This window comes from Castor canadensis, chromosome 8 (genome assembly GCF_047511655.1).
Source record: "Castor canadensis chromosome 8, mCasCan1.hap1v2, whole genome shotgun sequence".
NCBI lineage: Eukaryota > Metazoa > Chordata > Mammalia > Rodentia > Castoridae > Castor > Castor canadensis.
The window spans coordinates 103,560,633-103,583,258 of NC_133393.1; the positions used below are offsets into that span (position 1 = coordinate 103,560,633).

The 22,626-nt window shown below is 38.8% G+C and overlaps 1 protein-coding gene across 1 annotated transcript in view; it reads right to left on the reverse strand.

The window, feature by feature from the left end:
* Nucleotides 1-22,626, reverse strand: part of Ppm1h (protein phosphatase, Mg2+/Mn2+ dependent 1H) — a 273,222-nt gene that overhangs the window by 116,574 nt on the left and 134,022 nt on the right. The window contains exons 3-4 of the mRNA XM_074083812.1: nucleotides 22,050-22,394; nucleotides 6,943-7,055 (exon numbers count right to left, since the gene is read on the reverse strand). Of these exons, the coding sequence (XP_073939913.1) occupies nucleotides 6,943-7,055; nucleotides 22,050-22,394 (458 nt within the window). The remainder of the gene's footprint in view (nucleotides 1-6,942; nucleotides 7,056-22,049; nucleotides 22,395-22,626) is intronic.

Genomic DNA, 22,626 nt, shown 5'->3' on the forward strand with positions numbered 1-22,626 from the left:
CTCATATGTGGACATTAGATCAAGGGCAAACACAACAAGGGGATTGGACTATGAGCACATGATAAAAGCTTTAGCACACAAGGGAGGGGTGAGGATAGGTAAGACACCTAAAAAACTAGCTAGCATTTGTTGCCCTTAATGCAGAGAAACTAAAGCAGATACCTTAAAGCAACTGAGGCCAATAGGAAAAGGGGACCAGGAACTAGAGAAAAGGTTAGATCAAAAAGAATTAACCTAGAAGGTAACACCCACGCACAGGAAATCAATGTGAGTCAATGCCCTGTATAGCTATCCTTATCTCAACCAGCAAAACCCCTTGTTCCTTCCTATTATTGCTTATACTCTCTCTACAACAAAATTAGAGATAAGGGCAAAATAGTTTCTGCTGGGTATTGAGGGGGGGAGCGGGAGGGGGTGGAGTGGGTGGTAAGGGAGGGGGTGGGGGCAAGGGGGAGAAATGAACCAAGCCTTGTATGCACATATGAATAATAAAAGAAAAATGAAAATAAATAAATAAATAAATAAATAAAAATTTAACACCAAGTGTGCCCCCTTGCCCTGGGGGCTAGAAAAGAAAAACAAAAACAAAAACAAAATTAGAGATAAGGGCAGAACAGGTTCTGCCTGGAAGTGAGGGGGTGGGGGGGCAGAGGGTGGGGGCCGGGGGCAGGGGGGATAAATGGCCCAAACAATGTATGCAAATATGAATAAATTAATAAATTTAAAAAATTCAAAGAAAATAAAATAAATAAAAAAAATTAAAAAAAAAAAAAGAAAACCCTCTCAGGCACTGAGGTCTTTTTTAAATCTTGCTAATTCATATTATTTGATTTTATGTATTTGCAAATTAGATATTTTGGTCCTGAGAGTCTTTGTCTTGGTGTGGAGTACAGTGGGCCAAAGAGTCTTTGGGTCCTCCAGTAGAAAGTTCCCTTCTGACTCTAATCTACTGTTCTTATCCTGTCCTGGCTGCTGAGAATAGGAAAAGTCAATAACCTGACCACAGTAACCTCACATTAACATTTCTAAGTGCAAATACTCCATTTTTGAAAACTCCATGAAACTTTACAGCTAGGCCTCCCAGTGGGCTAAGAGAAAATAGAAGGTGTTAAAATCATAACCTGGCCAGGAGGGTAAATCATGGCCATAGCTGTGCTCTCCCAGGGGTCCAACAAGAGACTAATAGTCCACTGGGGGCATATCTGATTCATTCCAGACAAGGGACTTGTAGCTCAGTGTAGGGTAGAGTGGAGTTTTAGAGCCATCCAGCAATAAATGGAAGCTGAGACAGGAGCTGGATCATCCTAGAATTCACATCCCTATTCCCACTTTTCCAATGAACAGAACTCATGCTGCAGAATGGCAGGCTGGCACAAAAGGATCCATAGCCACAAGACAAAGGTACAGGCAGCCCCTCCACTTCAGGAAGCAGCATTGTGGAGTAGAAAAGGAATTGCAGGTTACAGCCACTTCTCTGATTATGCTGTGTGGCTATAACATGGAGGCCAAGACTGCCTGATGGTGCTGTCCTGAGTCTGATGCTTCAGCCCTCATGCTAGGAGGAGCTATTATTTTTAAACTCTAAGGACAGACATATTGGCTCCTTCCCAGCTCTCTCACTTGCTCAGGGGTAGAATTTAAAGTAGAAATTCTTAGCCTTGAGCCCCATCCAATCACCTGGAAGAGTTGCTACAGTACAGACTGCTGTCTCCTTACCTCTAGGCTTTTGATTCAGGAGGTCTGTAACACAGCAGAGAATCTGCCCTTCTAAGTAAGTCTCTGGGTGATGCTGCAGGTTTGGGAACCACAGATGGAGGACCATAGATTTAGAGCGAAGGGTGTCAGGAAAATGTTAAAAAATATGAAGGTTAGGAAATAGGGAGGAAATCCAACAAAAGAGGGTCTCTGGTGCCCTCTGTGTAGACAGTGAGTAGCTTGACAGGACAAACAGATGGCTTTGCACTGTCTGTTGGTCTCTATGTCCATGTGTATATTTGTGATCATTTGATAGTATTATTTTCTTTCTGCTAATCCCTTCTACAGAGTATGGGCATAGCTAAGGGATTATGTAAAAGATCACTAAAAAAGCCTGAGAGAGAAAACACCACAGATGTGTAATTGGTTTTGAATTTAAAAATGTAAGTCTTGTTTAACATCTAACTCCTATCCTCAAGAATATTCAGACTTGCCATAGGAATTCACCCTGACCTAATACAGAAAGCTTTAACTTAAATGGGGTAGTTCTGGAAAACTAAAAATGAGTAAATGACAAATTAAAGAAAATCATTCTGGCAGGACTCATGGGCTTTGTTTAAACAGTTCATGGATATTGTTCACTGTTGTTATACACATCTAATTAACGAGCACATCTGACCTCCCTGCCTTTTTTACAAGGATTTCAAGCATATGAAGGTAACCTTGTATTCTAAGGAGGCTGTGAGATACTTGTTTTAAAGAAATCATGAACAAACAAAATGGGAGTCTGGCTTAGTGGTAGTAATCATTCATAGAATGTCATCCAGAAGATCCAGAAGAGGATTACATTATTTTTAACAGACTATTATCAAAATGAAAACACAATATTTAAAATGGTCTCAAGACACTGGGAACCTTAGAAGGATATAGCAGCCTTCATTTTCAGGGAGCATGTTTTCTTGTATTATAAATGAATGGACTGGATCGTTCAAAGCTTGCTTGCATGATGACTGCAAAGCACTTAAAACAGTCTCTGAATGCACCTATGCACTCACCTATACATACCCCATAATCCACGTTAGTGAAGTCTACAATGCCACTGATTTTTACTTATTTATACTTTACTTATACTTATTTACTTTAAAATAAATAGGGAGCTGGGGTGTGGTTCAAGGTAGAGCACCTGTCTAGCAAGTGTGAGACCCTGAGTCCAACCTGTGCTGCCAAAAAAAGGGAAAGAAAATATTAATTAGAAATTCTTCCTTTAGAGATTTTCAAATGAGAAAAACAAAACAAACAACAAAAATCCTGAGTCTTAGCATGGAAGGCTACGGCACAGTGCGGAGACTGAGGACACAGTGCTGTGACTCCCAGTCCTGGGCTTCATGACAGCTTTGCTCCTTAGTTCTGGGGGACCTCGGACAAATCACTTCACCTTGCTGCGCTTTTGTGTACTTTTTGTAAACTACATTGATCTGATAGTAACAACGCCTACTTCTCACTATATTACTGGGAGAATTAAATATGTTCTTCTCTTACAGTACCTAGTATTTGCCTAGCACTTTGTAGCTGTCTTATAATTCTGGCAACAATGGAATTGAGAATTTAACAAATCTTAAGTGGCTTTCTCTAATCTGAATGAGTTCACCTAGTCCCAGTTGCCAAACCTCCAGAAATTGTTTGAAATAAGTGGTGATGGCTTTGCTTCCTAGGTGCCTTAGCTCTCTAGAAACAAAATGAAATTACCTTCTAAAATGGAGTCAAAACACCTTCCTAAACTGAGCTGCAGAGGACTAAGGAGCTGATGATTCAAAAGCCATGGGTGAGAGTTTGCATATTGCTTTGCATGACATTTGCATGCTACCAGTTCATTTTTGCTTAAAGTGAAAATTGCCCACCATCTGCTTCTCTGCTAGTCCCTTAAGATCCACACATATTGAGTTGGCTGCCTTTGCTTGGGAAAATAAAATGACCGGTGTCATAATGTAGTTACTCTGTATTTGCCTTGCAAGATGGGCTAAGCAGAGAAGCAGTCTTCTTTGCCCAGCTGTAGATCAGACCACAGGGGATGTCACTCACGCTGTGGACTACCCTACACAGAGGATGACCAATGACTCAAGAAGTCACAGCACTATGCAGTGTCTCGTGAAGGCAACCCCTGAACACATATGTCTGATGGTAAATCAGATGAAATCATGAACGGCTGTGAGGCTTAGAGAATAGTTCCTGACTACCAGGAGCTTCCAATCAAGTCAGTGCAAAGCTTTTCTTTTTCTGAGCATGAATAATTATGGGGTGGGGAACATATAACAAAGATTTATTTTCACTCTCAAAACTGTCAAGATTGAAAGTAAACATATGACAGTTAATATCCAGCAATCAGGGCCCTGTTGCCAGAATCTTCTGTCAGCTCTAATCATTTATTTAAACTGAGCCCTTGAATTCCTGATTACTCGTCTATAAATGACAACAGACCTGTGTTTCCATGTTATGACAAGGTTCACTTAGTTGTTTTTTCCTGGGAATAACTGAATATTTTTATAAACTCAAATACCTATAATATATGACTAGTGTATAGATGAGGTGATGATCCTAGATATCAGATAGCTATTGATTATAAAAGAGGTACAAATAGCACCCTAATGAGTAAGTATCCTATAAAGGATTCTACAAATGGCACATATAAATACCAGTTCATATCATTCTTAGGTTTCTATATGAATTATGACTCATATATGAGCAGCAAACCCAACCAATAGCTTAAAAAACCCCAAATTCATGTCTGGATACTGGGTGTTTGTATCTGGATATTCAAATTACACTGGAAAACTTTAAAATCTAATAAGTTTAATAACATTTGGAGTTACTTTTTAATTACAAGATAATTTTTATTTTGTTCTTGACATTGTCAAGGAAAACAGTATTGGTAGGCTTTTTTAATTATTAGAAACAAATGTAAAAATATCACATTTTATGACCTTAAATTAAAAAAACTGACTCTAAACAATAATTACCATAAAAACCAACCTTTATAACACTACTTTACTTTCCAAAAATGTCACTTGCATAGGATAATCTTTAGAGTGCTGGAACTTTAGAAGTTGTCTAGTCTAATACCACTGTCTTTATAGAAGAGGAAATCAAGATTTGGTCTGGAAATGACACCCTAGGAAAAAACTGGCAAGCACCCAGAAGATGAACACTTGGGACTGGCAGGTTCCTGGACAGGGAACTGGAGATTCTGGGACAGAGAAGCCCTGGCTAGGCAGGTGGCTCTGTTAAGGAGCTTGGAGCTATGAAAGAAAAACTATGTTTAAAATGAGGAAAAGGCATTGGGGAAGAACTGAGTCTTAAAGAATATCATCTAACACAGAGATGTTCAGAGCATGGAAGTGGAGTCAACTTCTGAGTCTGAGTTTATCTGGTGAGAGATGACACAAGCTCAGGAAGCAGAGACTCAGTTATTTCTCCTAGATGGGCTAAGAAATCAAATGCATTCAAAAGGACAGGGAATGAGACATAAAGGAAGAGGTGAATGGAAGCATGGCAGTTGAACCATTGATCCAGTCTTTCTTGTCCATCTCCCAACAAGCTCCTGATTCCTGTCCAGAAGCTGCTAAACCCTGGGGGTAGTCAGGGAACGAAAGAAAGAGAAGCACATGTGCTGATTCCTTTCTATTTCCCCCATTCTGGAGAGGCAGTCTTAGTTTTGTCTGTGCCCAGGCAGGCTGACCCCTAGGAAGAGCAAATTCCAGGGCTACCTGTCTGCCAGCAGGGCAGGAATCCCTCCACTGCTCCTGCTTAGTGGCCCCACATTAGCGGCTCCCATTTTACTGGGACTTTGTGATGACCCTTCCTCCTGGTCTCTACAGGTTTAACACGGCTAGCTACACTCTGGAGCCTCCACACTCCTGGTCTATTCCTTTTTACTTCTTCCTATCGACGCATCTGAGTTGGAGTCCATCTCCTGCCAGAATCCTGAGAGGACACTAAGAAACAGATACATATAGCATCGTAAACATGCTTCCATTTACTGGGCAAACTTAACTCTTACACTGAAACCCGAGATACCGTGCACATAAAATAGAAAACCCACATGTGCTTTAAAAATAAATAGACCTTTGGGAAAAAAAAATCTATCTTCATACTTCAAAAGCTGCTGTCTTCACAGTCCACTCTCATTTGTTCTCTGGGGTCTTCATGGGGAAAGACAGAGAAAGGAGGCTTTACTGGAAAGAGTGGAGACTTTCTCAGGCTAGGTATCCTCTTTGAAAATGTAAGGAAAATTAGAGTGAATTTCTTCATTGCCCCAAGGGGGCCATTCTTTAAGACTACAAAGTAGCAACAAAATGAGGAAAGTGCAAGGGAGGAGGTCAGACCTCGTGAAGGGCCACAGTGAGCAGGAACATTGACTACAGGCATGGGACTTAGAGGAACAAGAGAATTCCAAGACTGCAGCCTTCACTGGAGAAGCCCTGCTCATCTTCAGAAGACACCATGTTTAGAGTTCTATAGTTTTGTTACTTTCAGAACAGTCTGTCTTTAGGAAAAGGTCCTGCCGTATAGCCAGTTGTTCTGAAGTATATAATACATATTAGAACATTTTTCATACAGCCTGTAATTTAAATATTCCCCCACACCAATAATGAAGAAGCATCATGATTTAAAATAAAATCAAAACACAAGCTTATCTTATACCCTGGCAATGATGGATAAAGTAAAAATTCATCATGATCTCTGGGCCAATGTTCTCTCTAGCCAAATCCAGAAGAGGTGAGAAGGCAGCCTCTCAAAGCATTTGCATAAAGGCAGCAACTTCTAGGCTCCTGGCAGGAGAGAATACAAGTTACTGTGGGAAAGTCTAGTGAGCTGAGGAGTCCTGCCAGGTCCCTTGCAAACACCCACTTCATTCAAATCTCTTTCCTCCCCTCTCACTGCACTCTGGTATTCTGCCTCTCTAAACTTTCATTGAAAAACAGATTCTGAAGCCAAGAAAAAAACAAAACAAAACATTTGAATACTACAGGAGTTGCTACTATGAACAAATACAAGATTGCCTTTATCTTTTAATGCCAACCTGACTGTTCTTAAATGCATTTTTTTCTTAGGCTGTAGAAGGCTTGTGCTTCTCAATATCATATCCCAAACAGAATTAATTCATTTTTAAATCCTTTAATTTTTAAAGAAAAGGTAATATAATCAGAAGGCATTAGAGGTTCGTAAGAGTCAGGCAGCTAATTTGCTTACCTGCTGTCTCCAGCATTTGCCACATACAGCTTCCCCAAAAGGCAAATCACAATGAGGGCTGTGCAGCCACCAGATATATTATATGAACTCCTCTCTCGTTCTATTTGTAGGTCCTGGAGAAGAAAAGAAAGTTAGTGCTAGATTGTGCAGGAACTTGTATTAAAGGCTTTCTTACCCTCACTTCCTCAACACAGACCTATGTGTTTGAATATGCTTTGAGAAGAAACAAGAAAATCCTCAGTACTTGCTTTCCTACCACCTAATGAGCATTTCTGAAGAGGATGTGGCACAAAACTGTCACGTGCTAGAGCATCTGCAAACCAGAGACAGGAAACAAAGGATAGCAAACAGACACACCAGACAAAAGTGAGAGAAAAAAAATGCAAATCACATTCAGTAAATATTGCAGCTTAGGAAAATTTAGCCTTTATATGGACTACCTAAGATGCCACATAGAGAGGCTGAGAATGCAAGTATTTGTACACAGTGAATGTTTTTAATCCCAAAATCTTGAATAGTTTTTTTTTTTTTTTGGGTGGGGGTAGATAAAAGAGGTGCCCTGAATAACTGTCTTCTATTTAACACAGGCAGGATTCAACCCATGGCTTATAGATCAAAGATGTATACTTCTGAAATATGATCTGACTTTTCCTCCTCTGACAGCCAGGAGCTCACAATGGTGACACACTTCTAATGATAATAGCCAACATTCATTGAGCACTTTCTCTACATCGGGCAGTATGTTAATCAAGACACATCATTAGTATAGTAACCTCATTGTTCAGAGGCAGAGATATGGGTAGAATACCCATATTTACCTGACTAGAGAAGATTCTAATCTGGTTCTCCTCCTCCTCCAAACCCTGTATTACCTGCCACCCAATGAGAAGAAAATTAAAATCAGGCCAACACTTCTACTGACAGTTGTATTACATCAAGACAGATGTCATGGTGAAATTTTGTGTTAGTGACAAAAGCAAGGGCTTTGGGTCCTCAGGAAAATATAAATTGAGTGAAGACACAGAATGCCAACTTTAACCTACTATTATTGGGGTAGAGGGAGAGAGAATGAGGTTGGATAAAAATTACAAGAAGATGAAAAAATGATGCCCTGGTTGTTCTGATGGTGCTATGGACAGATTTAGGTCCTAGGTATTTTTGTGTCTTAGAACTCACAGAGTTAGAGCTTAGCCGCTTCAGCCAGCCTACTCATAGACTCATAATCTAGCATTTTACTAGCAACTGCTATGCTCCAGGGACCAGAGATGGTGATATAAAGATAGATAAATCACCAATGGGAAACTGAAAACAGAAGAATCTAAGCCAAGAATACAGTCTAGGGCAGCATGCTGGTTAAAGAGTAAGGAGGAAAATTATACAAAGGCAGGGCACAGGAGAAATCAACACACTGGGAGTCAACTGGGTAAGAGGGAGGGGAGCAAAAGAGCATGGGAAGGGGGTATGATGTTTGCATGGGGTGGGCCTGGTAGTTAAAAGGCAAGTGAGAAACATTTCTAAGAGGGAAAGGGCAGCAGCATAAAAAGCTGCAGAGAGGGGGCTGGAAGTGTGGCTCAAGTGGTAGAGTGCCTGCCTTACAAGCACAAAGTCTTGAGTTCAAACCACATTACTGCTAAAAAAAAAAAAGAAAGCTGCAGAGGTGTCAAGCATCAGGACTATATTAGATTTTTATCTTCTACTTAAACTGTATAAACTAGTTTTTTTAAAGGATTAAATTAGATGGCATGGTGGGGGTATACAGCAGGCTATGTGGATCTGTCCTACACCCTGGAAGCTTCACGAGTGAGAGCAATTACCTTTCTTGCTCACTTTAGATTTTAAACATCTACATTGGGTCAGGTAAATGGAATTCTACTAAGTAGACTTTAAAATTTCTGAGTTTCCAAATAATTCCCCCACCACCTTCTGCTTTAATATGAGAAATGGATTTCACAATTCACCAGGAAAATGCTTACTGAGATACTAAGCAGGAATCCTTGCTTCAGTTAAATGCAGTCAATGGACAAAGAATGAATAAACGGTTATCACACCTTATACAAGGAAGGTCAGAGGCTGAAGGCTGGATGGTAAAAAGTAAGAGTGGCACTAATGTCAGGTGGCAAGGATTCTCTTAAGGAAATACAAGAGAATGAAAACATCAAGATGTCTGAATTTTTGTGTTTAACTTCTAAAATATAAAAACAGAACCAACAACTCTTGTGGGTAGTTTTAATTTTTTTTGCATTTAAATAATTCACATAAGCAAAGCACAAGAGAGAAACATGGGGAAAAAAGAAGGCAGGGGAACACAACTCCTCAAAAGGCTAACAATAAGACAATAGAGGATTTAGTGGAAAGTGAAGAGGGTGAATCCTCAGTTACTGATGTCAGAAGAATGATGATAAGAATGTTTTATGAGCTTAAAGAGGACATACAAAATAACTCAATGAATTCCAAGAGAACATGGATAAAAAATTCAAGAAGACACAGAAGCAACTAAATGAACTCAAAAAGGATTTCAACAAACTCCAAAATGAAACTAAGGACATTATTTTTAAAAAGACATAAATAAAATAAAAAAGACAGTTCAAGATATGAAACAGGAATTTAACAAAGCTATGGGAAGTCCCCCTCCCAAAAAAATAAAAAAGGAATCAAACAGAAACACTGGAAATAAAAAGTTCCTTAAGTCAAGTAAAAAATACAGTTGAAAACCACTCCAGCAGACTAGAACAGTGGAAGTCAGAATTTCAAGGCTCTAAGATGAAATAGATATTAAAGAAGAAAAACAGAAGAATTCTTAGACAAAAAACTCAAGAGCAGTGAAAAGAATATGTAAGAACTCTGTCAAAAGACCAAACTTGTGAATCATGGGCATTGAAGAAGGAAAAGATGTGTAAGCCAAAGGTATAGGTAATATATTCAACAAAATAAAAGCAGAAAATTACCCAAATCTCAATAAAGAGATGTCCATTCAGGTACAGGAAGCCTCCAAGAGACCAAATAGACATGACCAAAATAGAACCTCTCCATGGCATATTATAGTTAAAACAATTAGCACAGAGAACAAGGAAAGAATATTCAAGGCTGTAAGAGAGAAAAATCAAATTACACATGAAGGTAAACCCATCAAAATAAAGATTTCTCAACAGAAACCTTTAAAAAAGCAATAAGGGCATGGAGTGAGGTTTTTCGAGCACTGAAAGAAAACAATTTCAGTCCTTGGATACTCTACTCAGCAAAGCAATCACTCAAAATTAAAGGAGGAATAAACCATGATAAACAGAAACTAAAACAATACATGACCACTAAACCACCACTATAGAAGATTCTGAAAGGAATCCTACACACAGAAGATGAAAACAAACATAACCATGAAAGGATGGGAATTATTAAACCACAAAAGAAAAGCAGACATGTAAATAGTAGCATAGAATTAGCTGCACACACTCAAACCTTTACACAAGAAAAATAATTAAATGGGAGGAACTGCCACATACCTCACAATATTAACACTGAATGTTAATGGCTTCAACTCCCCCATCAAAACACACTGATTGGCAAACTGGATTAAAAAGGGAGATGTGACAATTTGTTGTTTAGAAGAAACCCACCTTACAGACAGAAACAAACATTGCCTTAGGGTGAAAGGGTGGAAGAAGATCTACCAAACCAACAGCCTCCAAAAACAGGCAGAAGTAGCAATACTTATATCAGATAAAGAAGACTTCAAACCTAAATTAGTCAGAAGAGACAAAGAAGGTCATTTCATACTAATAAAAGGAGCAGTACCTCAAGAGGAAATAATAGTTATTAAGCTATATGCACCCAATGTTGGTGCACCCAAGTTCATCAAATATATACTACTGGACTTAAGAACACAGATAGACCCCAACACAGTGATGGTGGGAGATGTCAATACTCCTCTATCACCAATAGATAAGTCATCCAGACAAAAAAATCAACAAAGAAACTCTAGAATTGAATGATACCATAGATCAAATGGACCTGATAGACATCTACAGAATATTGAATCCTGTAACAGCACAATACATTCTCAGCAGCCCAAGAAGTTTCTCCAAAATAGACCATATTTTAGGTTACAAAGAAAGTCTTAACAAATATAAGAAAATTGAAATAACCCCCTGCATACTCTTTGACCACAACACAATAAAACTAGAACTCAACAACAAAAGAAACAGCAGAAAATACTCAAACACCTGGAGAGTGAACAACACATTGCTCCATGATCTGTAGAGTCATCAAAGAATTAAGGCAGGAAATAAAAAAGTTTCTGGAATTTAATGAGAATGAAAGCACAATCTATCAGAACCTTTGGGATGCAGTAAAGGCAGCCCTAAGGGGAAAGTTTATAGCAAAGAATGTACATACTAAAAACACAGAAAGATCTCAACTAAATGACCAAACGTGACATCTCGAATTCTTAGTAAAACAAGAACAAGCTAAACCCAAAACTAACAAAAGGATAGAAATAAAAAAAAAAAAAAGGGCCAAAATCAACAAAATAGAAACAAACAAACAAACAAAACCATACAAAGAATCAATGAAACAAAAAACTGGTTCTTTAAGAAGATAAAGAATGACAAAACCCTGGCAAATCTGATTACAATGAGGAGGGAAAAGACCAAAAATAATAAAATTAGAAATGAAGTTTGAAGAGTTTTGTTTTGTTCTTTTTCATGGTGGGACTGGGGTTTGAACTTATGGCTTCCCACTTGCAAAGCAGGTGCTCTACCACCTGAGCCATTCCATTTAAAATGAGAAATGAAAAAGGGGAGATCACAACAAATACCAAGGAAATCCAGGGAATCATTAGGGACTATTTTAAAAAACCTATGTTCAAATACATTGGAAAATCTAGACGAAATGGACAAATTTCTAGACACATCTGACCATCCAAAATTGATCCAAGAGGATATTAATGACCTAAACAGATCTACATCAAGTAATGAAATTGAAGCAGCAATAGTTTCCCAAAAAGCAAAGTTCAGTACCTGATGGATTCACTGCTGAATTCAACCAGACCTTGAAGGAGAACTAATACCAACACCCCTTAAACTTTTCCAGGAAATAGAAAGGGAAGTAATACTGCCAAACTCACTCTATGAAGCCAGCATTACACTCACCCCAAAAGCGAACAAGGACACAGCAACAACAGCAAAAAGAATTGAAGGAATTCCAGACCAATCAATCTCTTCCATGAATGTAGATGCAAAAATCCTTAATAATATATTGGCAAACTGAATTCAACAGCATATCAAAAAGATCATGATCAAGTCAGTTTCTCCCAGGAATGTAAGGATGGTTCAACATACACAAATCATTAAATGTAATGCAGAATATTAACAGAAGCAAAGACAAAAACCACACGATCATTTCAATAGATATGGAAAAAGCCTTTGACAAAATTCAGCATCCTCTCTTGATAAAAGTTCTGATGAAATAGAAGGAATAGAAGGAATGTACCTCAACATAATAAAGGTTGTATATGACAAACCTAGAGCCAACATCATACTAAATGGGAAAAAACTGAAAACATTTCCTCTAAAGTCAGGAATGAGACAAGAGTCCACACCCTCTACTCTTATTCAACATAGTCTTGGAATTCCTAGCCATAGCAATAAAACAGGAAGAAGAAATAAAAGGAATACAAAATAGAAAGGCAGAAGTCAACAAACTATCCCTATTTGTAGATGATATAATCTTATACTTAAAAGACCCAGAAAACTTGACCAAAAACCTCCTAGACATCATAAACAGCTTCAGCAAAGTAGCAGGATACAAAATCAATTCACAAAAATCAGTAGCCTTTCTATATACCAACAATGAAAAGATTGAGAAAGAATCTATGAAAATAATTCCATTTACAATAGCCTCAAAAAATATCTAGGAATAAACAAAGGATGTGAAAGACCTCTACCAGGAAAACTATAAACCACTGAAGAAAGAAACTGAAGAAAATGACAGAAGATGGAAAGATCTCCCATGGTTATGGATTGGTAGAATCAATATTATGAAAATAGCTATATTACCAAAAACAATCTACATGTTCAATGCAATCCCCATTAAATTCCAATGACATTCATCACAGAGATTGAAAAATCAACCCAAAAGTTCATTTGGAAGCACATAATACCACAAATAGCTAAGGCAATACTGAGGAACAAGAGCAATGCTGGAGGTATCATAATATGCAGCTTCAAACTGTACTACAGAGCCATGGCAATGAAAACAGCGTATTACTGGTACTGGCACCAAACAGATATGAAGAGCGTGGAACAGAGTAGAAGACCCAGATAGGAATCCACTCTGCTATGCCTACTTAACTTTTTGACAAATGCACCAAAAACATACAGCAAAGAAAAGGGCCTCTTCAACAAATGTTGCTGGGAAAACTGGATATCTGCATGCAGAAAACTGAAACCAGATCCAGGTCTTCCACCCTGTACAAGAATCTACTCAAAATGGATTAAGGACCTTAATATAAGACCTGAAACATTGAGGCTAGTGCAGGAAAGAGCAGGGAACACACTGGAATTAATAGGCATAGTCAATGACTTCCTAAATAGAATTCAAATGGCTCAGCAACTAAGAGAAAGGACTGAAAAATGGAACTACATGAAATTAAAAAGTTTCTTAATAGCAAAAGAAGGGGTCACCAAATTGAAGCAGTTCCCCATACAATGGGAGAAAATCTTTGCCAGCTGACAAAGGACTGATAACCAGAATATACAGGGAGCTCAAAAAACTAACCTGCCCACAAAAATTAATGACTCAATGAAGAAATAGGCAAATGAACTGCAATAGACCTTTTTCAAAGGAAGAAGTCCAAATGGCCAAAACCAAACCAAACCAAAACAAAAAACCATGAAGAAATCCTTAACATCCCTGGCCATAAAGGAAATGAAAATCAAAACCATGTTAAAATTCCACCTTACTTCTGTTAGAATGGCTATCATCAAGAACAAAAACAACAAATGTTGGTGAGGATGTGGGAAAAAGGAACCCTCATACACTGTTGGTGGGAATGTAGATTAGTACAACCACTATGGAAAACAGAATGGAGGCTCCTCAAAAAACTAAAAATATAACTGCCATATGATCCAGCAATACCACTCCTAGGGATATCCCTAAGGAATGTTAAGTCAGGTTACAATAAACACACCTGTACACTCATGTTTATTGCAGCATTATTTACAATAGCTAAGCTATGGAAACAGCCAAGATACCCCATTACTGATGAATGGATTAAGAAAATGTGGTATTTATATACAGCGGAATTTTATCAGCCACAAAAAATTTTGTTATTTGCAGGTGAATGGATGGAACTGGAGAACATCATCTTAAGAGAAATTAGCCAGGTTCAGAAGGCCAAAGGCCACATGTTTTCTCTCATATGTGGAGTACAGACCTAGGCAAAAATGTCATTTTTTTTTTCTTTTACAAAATAGGAGAACAGGAGTGCAGAACAGGTCCTGTTCTGGGTGGCGGAGGTTGGTACCAGTGTGAGGGTGGAGGAGGTGGGGAAAGGGCATGGGAGGGTGAATATGGTGCAAATATTGTGTACACATGTATGTAAATGGAAAAATGAGACATACTGAACTATTTCAGGAATGGGGGAGGGAGGATAAAGGAGAATGACGGAGGAGGTAAATTCAACTATGATATATTGTAAGCACTTTTGTAAATGACACAATGTACCCCCAGCACAATAATAAAAAATAATAATTCACATAAAGTTGTAGTATAGTACATGCACATTTCATATATAATCAACATAAATTGTTCCCAGGTTCACATCGAAATTGTTTTTTAACATATTGGAAGGAACTGCTCTAACTACAGAAACTATCCTCTCACAACTAGAATCAATACTTGTTTGAACACCTATAGTCTGAAAGAAAACATCATTATTAAAAATTCTTTGAGCACCCAATTGCTAGTATGCGGTATATAGTCTGGAACGTGAATGGTGGTTGATTAGCAAATCTAAAAGGGAGGAAAAAATTCCATGTACAAAAAGTACCAGGGGCAAAGAATCCCCCTGGAATTCAGGCTAGCAAGTTTATTCTGCATGGTAGGTGGGAGCTTCTAACATGAGAATGTCTGATTTTAAAATTATTTAACTCATAGGAAAAAAATCAAAATGTAGAGTTCAACACCAAGATGCTTTGCTACAGCTGAGTTCACATTTCCTTAATGTTGGGGAGAAGTAAGTTCACTTAGTTAATCCCTTATTATATCACATTATTAGTATAGCTCAGTATTTTCTGTAGTTGATTTCATTCTTTCTTTCCTCTTTTTCTGCATTTTAACTACATTCCCTCTGTAGCTCCCTTTGAATAAGGAATGCCAAATTTGGTGGCACTTTCTCATAAGAGTAGCCTAAAGTCTAGGTATGTTTTATGTAAGAAACTCTGATATATGCATGCTGTCATCAGCAACCCCCCCTACATTTGTGAGGGAATATGCATCTGGGCACACATGTACATGTAAATCACACGTATGCTCTCTCCAATCATAGTAACAAGGAGTTACAAGATGTGTTTCTGCAGACTTCATCCACCTGAAGAATTTACTGACATTAAAACACACTCTTCTCTTTCTTCTAAAAGTGTATGCAACTAGAACAGATTCTAAAAATAATTGCTTTCCACCCCTCCTCCCTGGAAGCCAAAATAGCACATTTATTTTTTCCTACATACACCACCTACTCCTCTTTAAAAAATGTTTCACAAAATCTTAGCACTGAAAGGAACATTAAAGGACCATCTGGGTAGTTCTTTTACTATCAGATTAAACATGATAAATGAAGTCAATAAAGATATATTTACCATTTAATTAACTGCCTTTTTCCACTTAAACCTTCTATCTCTCAAATTAGTTTGAGATTTTTATACTCTATGTAAAAAATAAAAATGTATAATTATTTTTTAAACCCTCAAGTTTTGGGCATTTTTTTCAGAAATCAAATGCAATCATGAGGAAAACTATTCAGTGCTTTGGGCTAAGCAGTAGCTTATGGAATATTTCCCCATTTTAGCTGTCAATGAATTCTAAGACATAAGTCTAGAATAATTTACTAGTAAAACACATCCACACAGTATCATCCCTTTCAAGTATGTTCTAAAGGATCATTTAAATGACTCATAAGATTCTTTTAACAAGATAACTGATTTATCTGTTCAATCAAGTGTTCAAAGACCTCTCAAAGCAACTTTCTTAGCAGGACTGAGTTTTTCTATTCTGTGACTGCTTAAGTATTACGTAAGATAGGCTTATCTAAATCAAAGAATAGATTCAATTTTTAAGACTTGAGATTTTATTTTGCTCCTTTTTGTTGCAAGGAGTGGGAGCAGAGAAGAAATAGAGATATGTGTGTGAAATGCGACTGATTCAACAGGAAAGAACTACAAGAAAAAAATTGTATTACCCAGAATGGTTGTAATTTGGTTTGGAAGTCTCACAGATGATGCAACTGCAGGGTCAGTCTTTGTTTCCTATCAATTTCAGGATGCAAAAGGAAAGCAGTATCAGTCAGTAGAAGAAAGTGTTGGGTAGTTTCAATAGGACCTGGCAGCTCCCCGAGCCAGGTTAAAACATGGTCTGAGCACATTGCTAATAGTGTCAGTCACAAATAATAAGATTCTGCATGGTTTTAGTATCCGGGTCTCATCCTGGTTTATTCTGAGAATAAGGCCATCTGCCAGCCATGTAATGAGGTGGTGGAGGAGGGTGTGTGTGTGGGAGGGGATTGTGAAAAGTACTGCCTAATACTGCCACCTGCTGTCTGCTATGGAATTACATGATCATTTCTTCCTGAAGGAACTTCCTGTTCTTACAAAAACAAAGACAAAACAAAATAGCTTAACAAGCTTAAATAAAGATAGACCAGGCATGGTGACACATGCCTGTAATAATCCCAGTATTATGGAGGGAGACGCATGGGGACTGCATGTTCAGACCTTATCTCAAAAAAAAAAAAAGGTAGATATCCAACTTACTATTAGTATACTAATTTTTAAAAATGTTAGGATTTATAAATTAGGAACAAGCTTTAAATTTGCTCTCCTTCATTTTGTCATAATGTCACTGTTTATTTGGTTTTTACCTACAAAGCCAAGCTACCTGGTATTTCTAACCATTTACCCAGTAATAGGAAGATGTATGGTTGACAAGTTAAAATATTGCCTACTAACCAAACTTCTAGAATATTCTTTACTGTGACGGCAGAGGATCTGTACCCACACTGAAAAGGAGATAGGATAGAATTCTGAGATCTTCCTGCCTATGTCCAGAACTCAAATCCTATGGGTGATAGGGTAAAGGTTAATCACTACTGACTCAGTTCTGATTCTCAGCAGGGCCAAGAATCTGCAACTACTCCAGAAATGGAACTGACTCCTCCATGAGCTTGAAATACTTCTATTCAACCACTCACTTTGGAGTGTCGGAAAGTAGGAAGATTTGAAACTAAGACTCAGAAGACATTTCTCTTATTCACACCTATCATCCAGGACCAAAAGACATAAACCAGACAGGTGACAAAACTTGGCTACTAAGCGGAGCATTATTACAAGGCATTTTTGGGATGCAGAGCTGAAGTAAAAAAGTTTCTGAGACTGTACTCCTTTAGGAAGCTATGATTGGTTCTCCACAGTGGATATGGGAGGAATTGGCTACACAGCTGCCTCACTAGGAAAGAAGATCCAAGAAATGACACAACAAGGAGGCTATAGAGGTAGATCTGCCCCTGACAGCATGCACAGTAAGTATTAAAGGCCAGTGGTCAGAAGCTGCCTTTCCCAAAAGTCCCACACTGTGCCAAGCAACCTGAGGGTCAGAGATGAAAAGCAATGTACCCAAAGAAGCTTGCAGCATTTAATAAAAAACTGTTATCATCCCCCTTGCCCCCTGCCACTTGTTCAAAGCATGCTTTTTTCTCTCTTCCGTTAGTCTATATTTTGTGAATAGTACCTACTGTTTTTCTAGAAATAGGTACTACTTATTCTGGCTTGGTGTTTCTGAATGTCTTTTAACAGATGGTCCCTTTTGGACTGCTACCAACATTCTACTACCTCCTAATGTCATTTAGAATCAAATCAAAACAAATGAGATATGGCATACCTCTACATCCATATCATGTGATGCTACAAATGCTGCCGATATAAGATCTAATCCTGCATCTTTGATAGTATCTACAAGAATGCAAATTATAAAACTTAAATAAATACTAATGGTTAAGAAAAGCATCGCACTGAGTGAGTGAGTGAGTGAGAGAGAGAGAGAGAGAAAGAGATTAACTGAATCCACATTGTTGAACTAGTATAAAGCAAAAATCCCACTGAAGGGGAAGTTCCATCTTTAAGGATATCGTAAGTGACATTCAGGAGTAGTAGCTAGACAGATGTCATTCTGAGGTAAAGTACAGGCTTAGATGCTGGTCTCAGGGAACTTCACTTTTAGGGATGAAAAGTGAGAGAGAAAGCAAGAGATCCCCAAAGCAGAAATGCTTATGACGATCGTAGTTGACAATGAATTTTCCTTTTATAGGAGATCAGAATAGTACAAAACCTGCAATACTTAAAGAACATAAACAGAAAAGCTAGAAAATAGCTGGTTATTATTAGGAAAAAAAAAAGTTTAGGAATGACCCTGAAATTCCACAGCTGCTCCTCTCTGAAAGGACTGGAGAGTAGCCACCACGTCAGGTCAATGAGATAAAGAAATTGGCTGCTCTCAGGCATTTCAAAAAAGCCCCCCCAAAACTTTGCTTTAATTTAAGGACTCTCAAAACCCTGACACTGAGGGGAGGAGGAAGAAAGGAAAAGTATTTTATACGAGTTGAGTATGTGGTATAATTTCTATGTTGTTGGTTATGAAGCTCACCCCAAGCAATTTAGGAACTGCTAAATGTTAACTGGAGTCAACATTTTTTGAAATCCCTGATGAAGCAAAGAAAGATTAGGGTACTTCTTTGTGATTAAAGTAAGTATAAGATTTATGATCAAACAGGGACACTTTGGACAGTGAAAGGACACAGCATTAATAATTACTCTGGGACAATATAGGCATCAAATGGCTCAGTCCTTAGCAAAGCTTAAGGGATGGCCACCCCACTGCCTAGTCCCACAGGAAGCAAAGAAATGATGAGAATTTTCACTTAGCAAGACCCATCACGAAGTGCAATGTCCAGAAAGGCTGTAGGCACATTGGGGAAAATATAAAGAGGAAGGGGAGGTAGACTTAAGAGAAACATACATGGAAAAGACATACAGCTTACCACTAAAACTTCACACCCCTAATCCAAAAAGCCAAAATCCATAATGCTTCAAATTCTGAAAATTTTTAAGGGCTGTTGTGACACCATAAGTGAAAAATTGTACACCATGAAACTTTCTTTCATGTACAAAATTATTAAAACTATTGAATAAAATTACTTTCAGGTGATGTGGATAAGCTATATATAAACATACAAGAGGGTAGGGGTCTAAAGGAGAATGATGGGGGCATGAATTCAACTATGATATATTGTAACAATTTTTGTAAATGTTACAACAATGTACCCTCAGTACAATAATATGAAAATAAAAATATAGACTTGGGTCCCATCTATAAGATATTTCATTAAATATGTGCAAATACTATAAGATCCGGAAAAAAAAAAAGACCCAAATACAAACACTTCTGGGTCCCAAGAATATTGAATAAGAATACTCAACCTGTAATATGCCGTAGCAGGTATGTCCTGCCCTGGTGGATTCCTGACTGCCTTTCTAACTCACCTGGCATCATTCCTAGCCTTGAAATTTACCATCTAACTACAGCAGATGACAGTTTGCTACTTTGGCCCATCTGGGTCCTCTCTCTGACATGGTTCTTCACATACTTTCCTTAGGTCAGAATCCCCTCTGAGCTCTATTTTGTCTCCTGCTTCCTCTCCCCATCATGTCCCCAGGAAACCATTCCCTTCATCTCCTTACCAGACTCCTACTTCACCTTGTATTTTCCCCTCTCAAGACTCTTCCACTTACGTTTTATTTTCTGAATACCCATCTTTTCCTAATTTGTTCAATGCCCTATTCCCATTCAGCAAACATTTATTGACTGAATTGACTGGATGAATTGAATAAAGTGAAGCAATCTTTTTTTGTTTTTGTTTTTTTGCATTGGCAACTGTTGCCTCTTTGAAAAAAGTTGATAGATAAGCCTGAGGCTCTTTATCAAGTATTTTTCTGAATGAAGCATCATTTCAAGTACATTGCTGCTAGCAGCCCTGAGCCATTCACAGAAAGAGCGGTATAAGGCCCTTGAGGAAGCCTGAGTCAATGTGGCATTGGCCTCTAGTGGATGAAATTGAGAATACAGCAGTTCCAAGTAAAGGATGTCCTGTGGCCCTAAGAATTCTTGAAGAAAATAAAAATCTGAAAGTTTCCCTCAGTTTTCACTTCTGACATGTAAACTGACCTTTTCTCTTATTATAGGAGAGTCCACTGTCAATCAAATCTTTGCCTCAGTTAACTATTTAGCATTCTGAGCATCACCAGTATACAGAAATATTTACTGACATCACAGCTTCTACAAGAGCCACAAGGTAAGATTTTATACCAAACTTCAGCAGAAGTCAATTGTTCTACTTGATTTCTGTTTTCCTTAAACAATCTTTTCTAGCCCCTTGGTGCTTTTATTGGGATTGCAGGGCTGCAGGCTACCAGACTGACTTTTGCAACACATGCATTTTAAACCACCTGCTAATCAAATGGACAAATAGTATGTGTGACAGGAGACAAAATCGAAGTCCAAATAAAGGATGTGTTTGAATAACAAACATGCAAATTTGTGGTGTGAATACATGAACTATTTTTCCGTACAAATAGGATGATGATGTTCACCATTATTATTTACTTTTCTCCTCTTATTAGTGCATGACCTGGAATGTGTACATTCAGTTCTGCTGACATGTTTCTAGCTGCTTTTGCTTCCTGGAACAGTTTGTCATCACTTTTTAATCTCCAGCTTTTAAGGACACTACCGCCCACTCGCCTTACTCAAGTCTTTATAAACATCCTTAAATATCCCTTACTCTTTATCTGTATGCAGGTTCCTGGTCAGGAAAGAAAATTTTTAGAATAAAATTAATTGCCTCAGTAAAAAGTGAGCTCAGAGATGATAGAAGGTCACACAGAACAAAGCAGAGGGAACCATCTAGGTGCATTTCTGCCAGACAGAAGGACAGCAAAGGTCTCTGGGAGAACTGCTACACATTTGGCCCAGGCACATTGTCAGAAGCCAGGCCCATTTAGTCTGAAATGTACAAACAAATCCATGTGCCTTTACCTTTGTTAGGTAAAACAAAGGATTCTTAGATATTGGCTGCAGAGTTCTGTTCTCCAGCCACTAACTTGTCATCAGTGTGAGTCAGGTCACCAATAATGATCAAATAGCTCTTCTCAGATCGGATTTGCAGAGGAAGGGAACACTTTTTTTTTTTTTTTTTTGGTGGTGGGACTAGGGTTTGAACTCAGGACTTTGAGCTTAGCAAACCAGGTACTCTACTATTTGAGCTGCACCTCCAGTCCATTTTGCTTTGGTTATTTTAGAGATGGGGTCTTATGATGTATTTGCCTGGGCTGGCCTCTAACTATGAACTATGAACCTCCTCATCTCAGCCTTCCAAGCAGCTGAGATATGAGCCACTGGCCGCTTGGCGGAAGGGGATTTTTGAGGTCTTTACTAAACACATAGTTTCCCCAAACACCTGGACTGCATACAAATGTGTAAAACAGATGGCAAGCATGCTCACATTTCAATTAAGTAGAACTGTACCAGCTGGTGTCAATATAAAAAGGAAGCGATAGGCATACATTTAATAAGCCCAAGGCCTCATGTGCTCAGTCCTCTTTAATCTTTTTAATTTTTGCTGGCATTCATGCCAGGAACTCTTACCTTGCTGCCAACTTCTATTGGGAATGGAAGCCCTCTTATAATAGGGAGATGTGCAGGTGGAAATAGGCAGTGAAACTTCCAAGAAGGGTTTGGCTTAAGTGACCCCTGTCCCCTGTTGCCCTGTACGGATTGGTGGTACCTACCATCTCCTTGAACGCACTCTCCAGAGCCCCGATGACCAGGCACTCGTGCGGAATCTTCTTCTCAGTGAAGAAGCGCGTGGGTGGGGTGCTGGGGGAGCCTGGGGCCCCCACCCCTCCGCGCAGGGAGGCTGCGCGTGTCAGAGTCCGGCTGTTGGAGGGGGTGTTCTCGGGCTCCTCCCCCAGGCAGGTCGGGGGCAGCACAGCAGAGTTCTTCAGGATCTCCACGATGTCCTGAAGCTGCTCCATGACATGATGCTGCAGCAGACGGGATGCCACCACGGCGGCTCCGGACCCCGCATGACCATCAAACAGCGACCAGTAGTGGCAGGAAATGCCCTCTGACTCCTGGTGGGAGAGGGTGACAGAGAGGAGTGAGAGCCGCAGCAGCCTCTGCCCCAGGGCCATGCTCTGCACATCTGCTTGTTGTCTTTGTTCTGAAAATGGTGGGATCAAAACATAGCGAAAATGCTCCCAGGAAGGGTCCCCTGCTGCTAAACATCTCTTTGCCATGGTTTTGGAGCATGTAAAATGCAGGTGATGGCTACCGTATTGGGCAGGTGATGTCAGGGGCTAAATG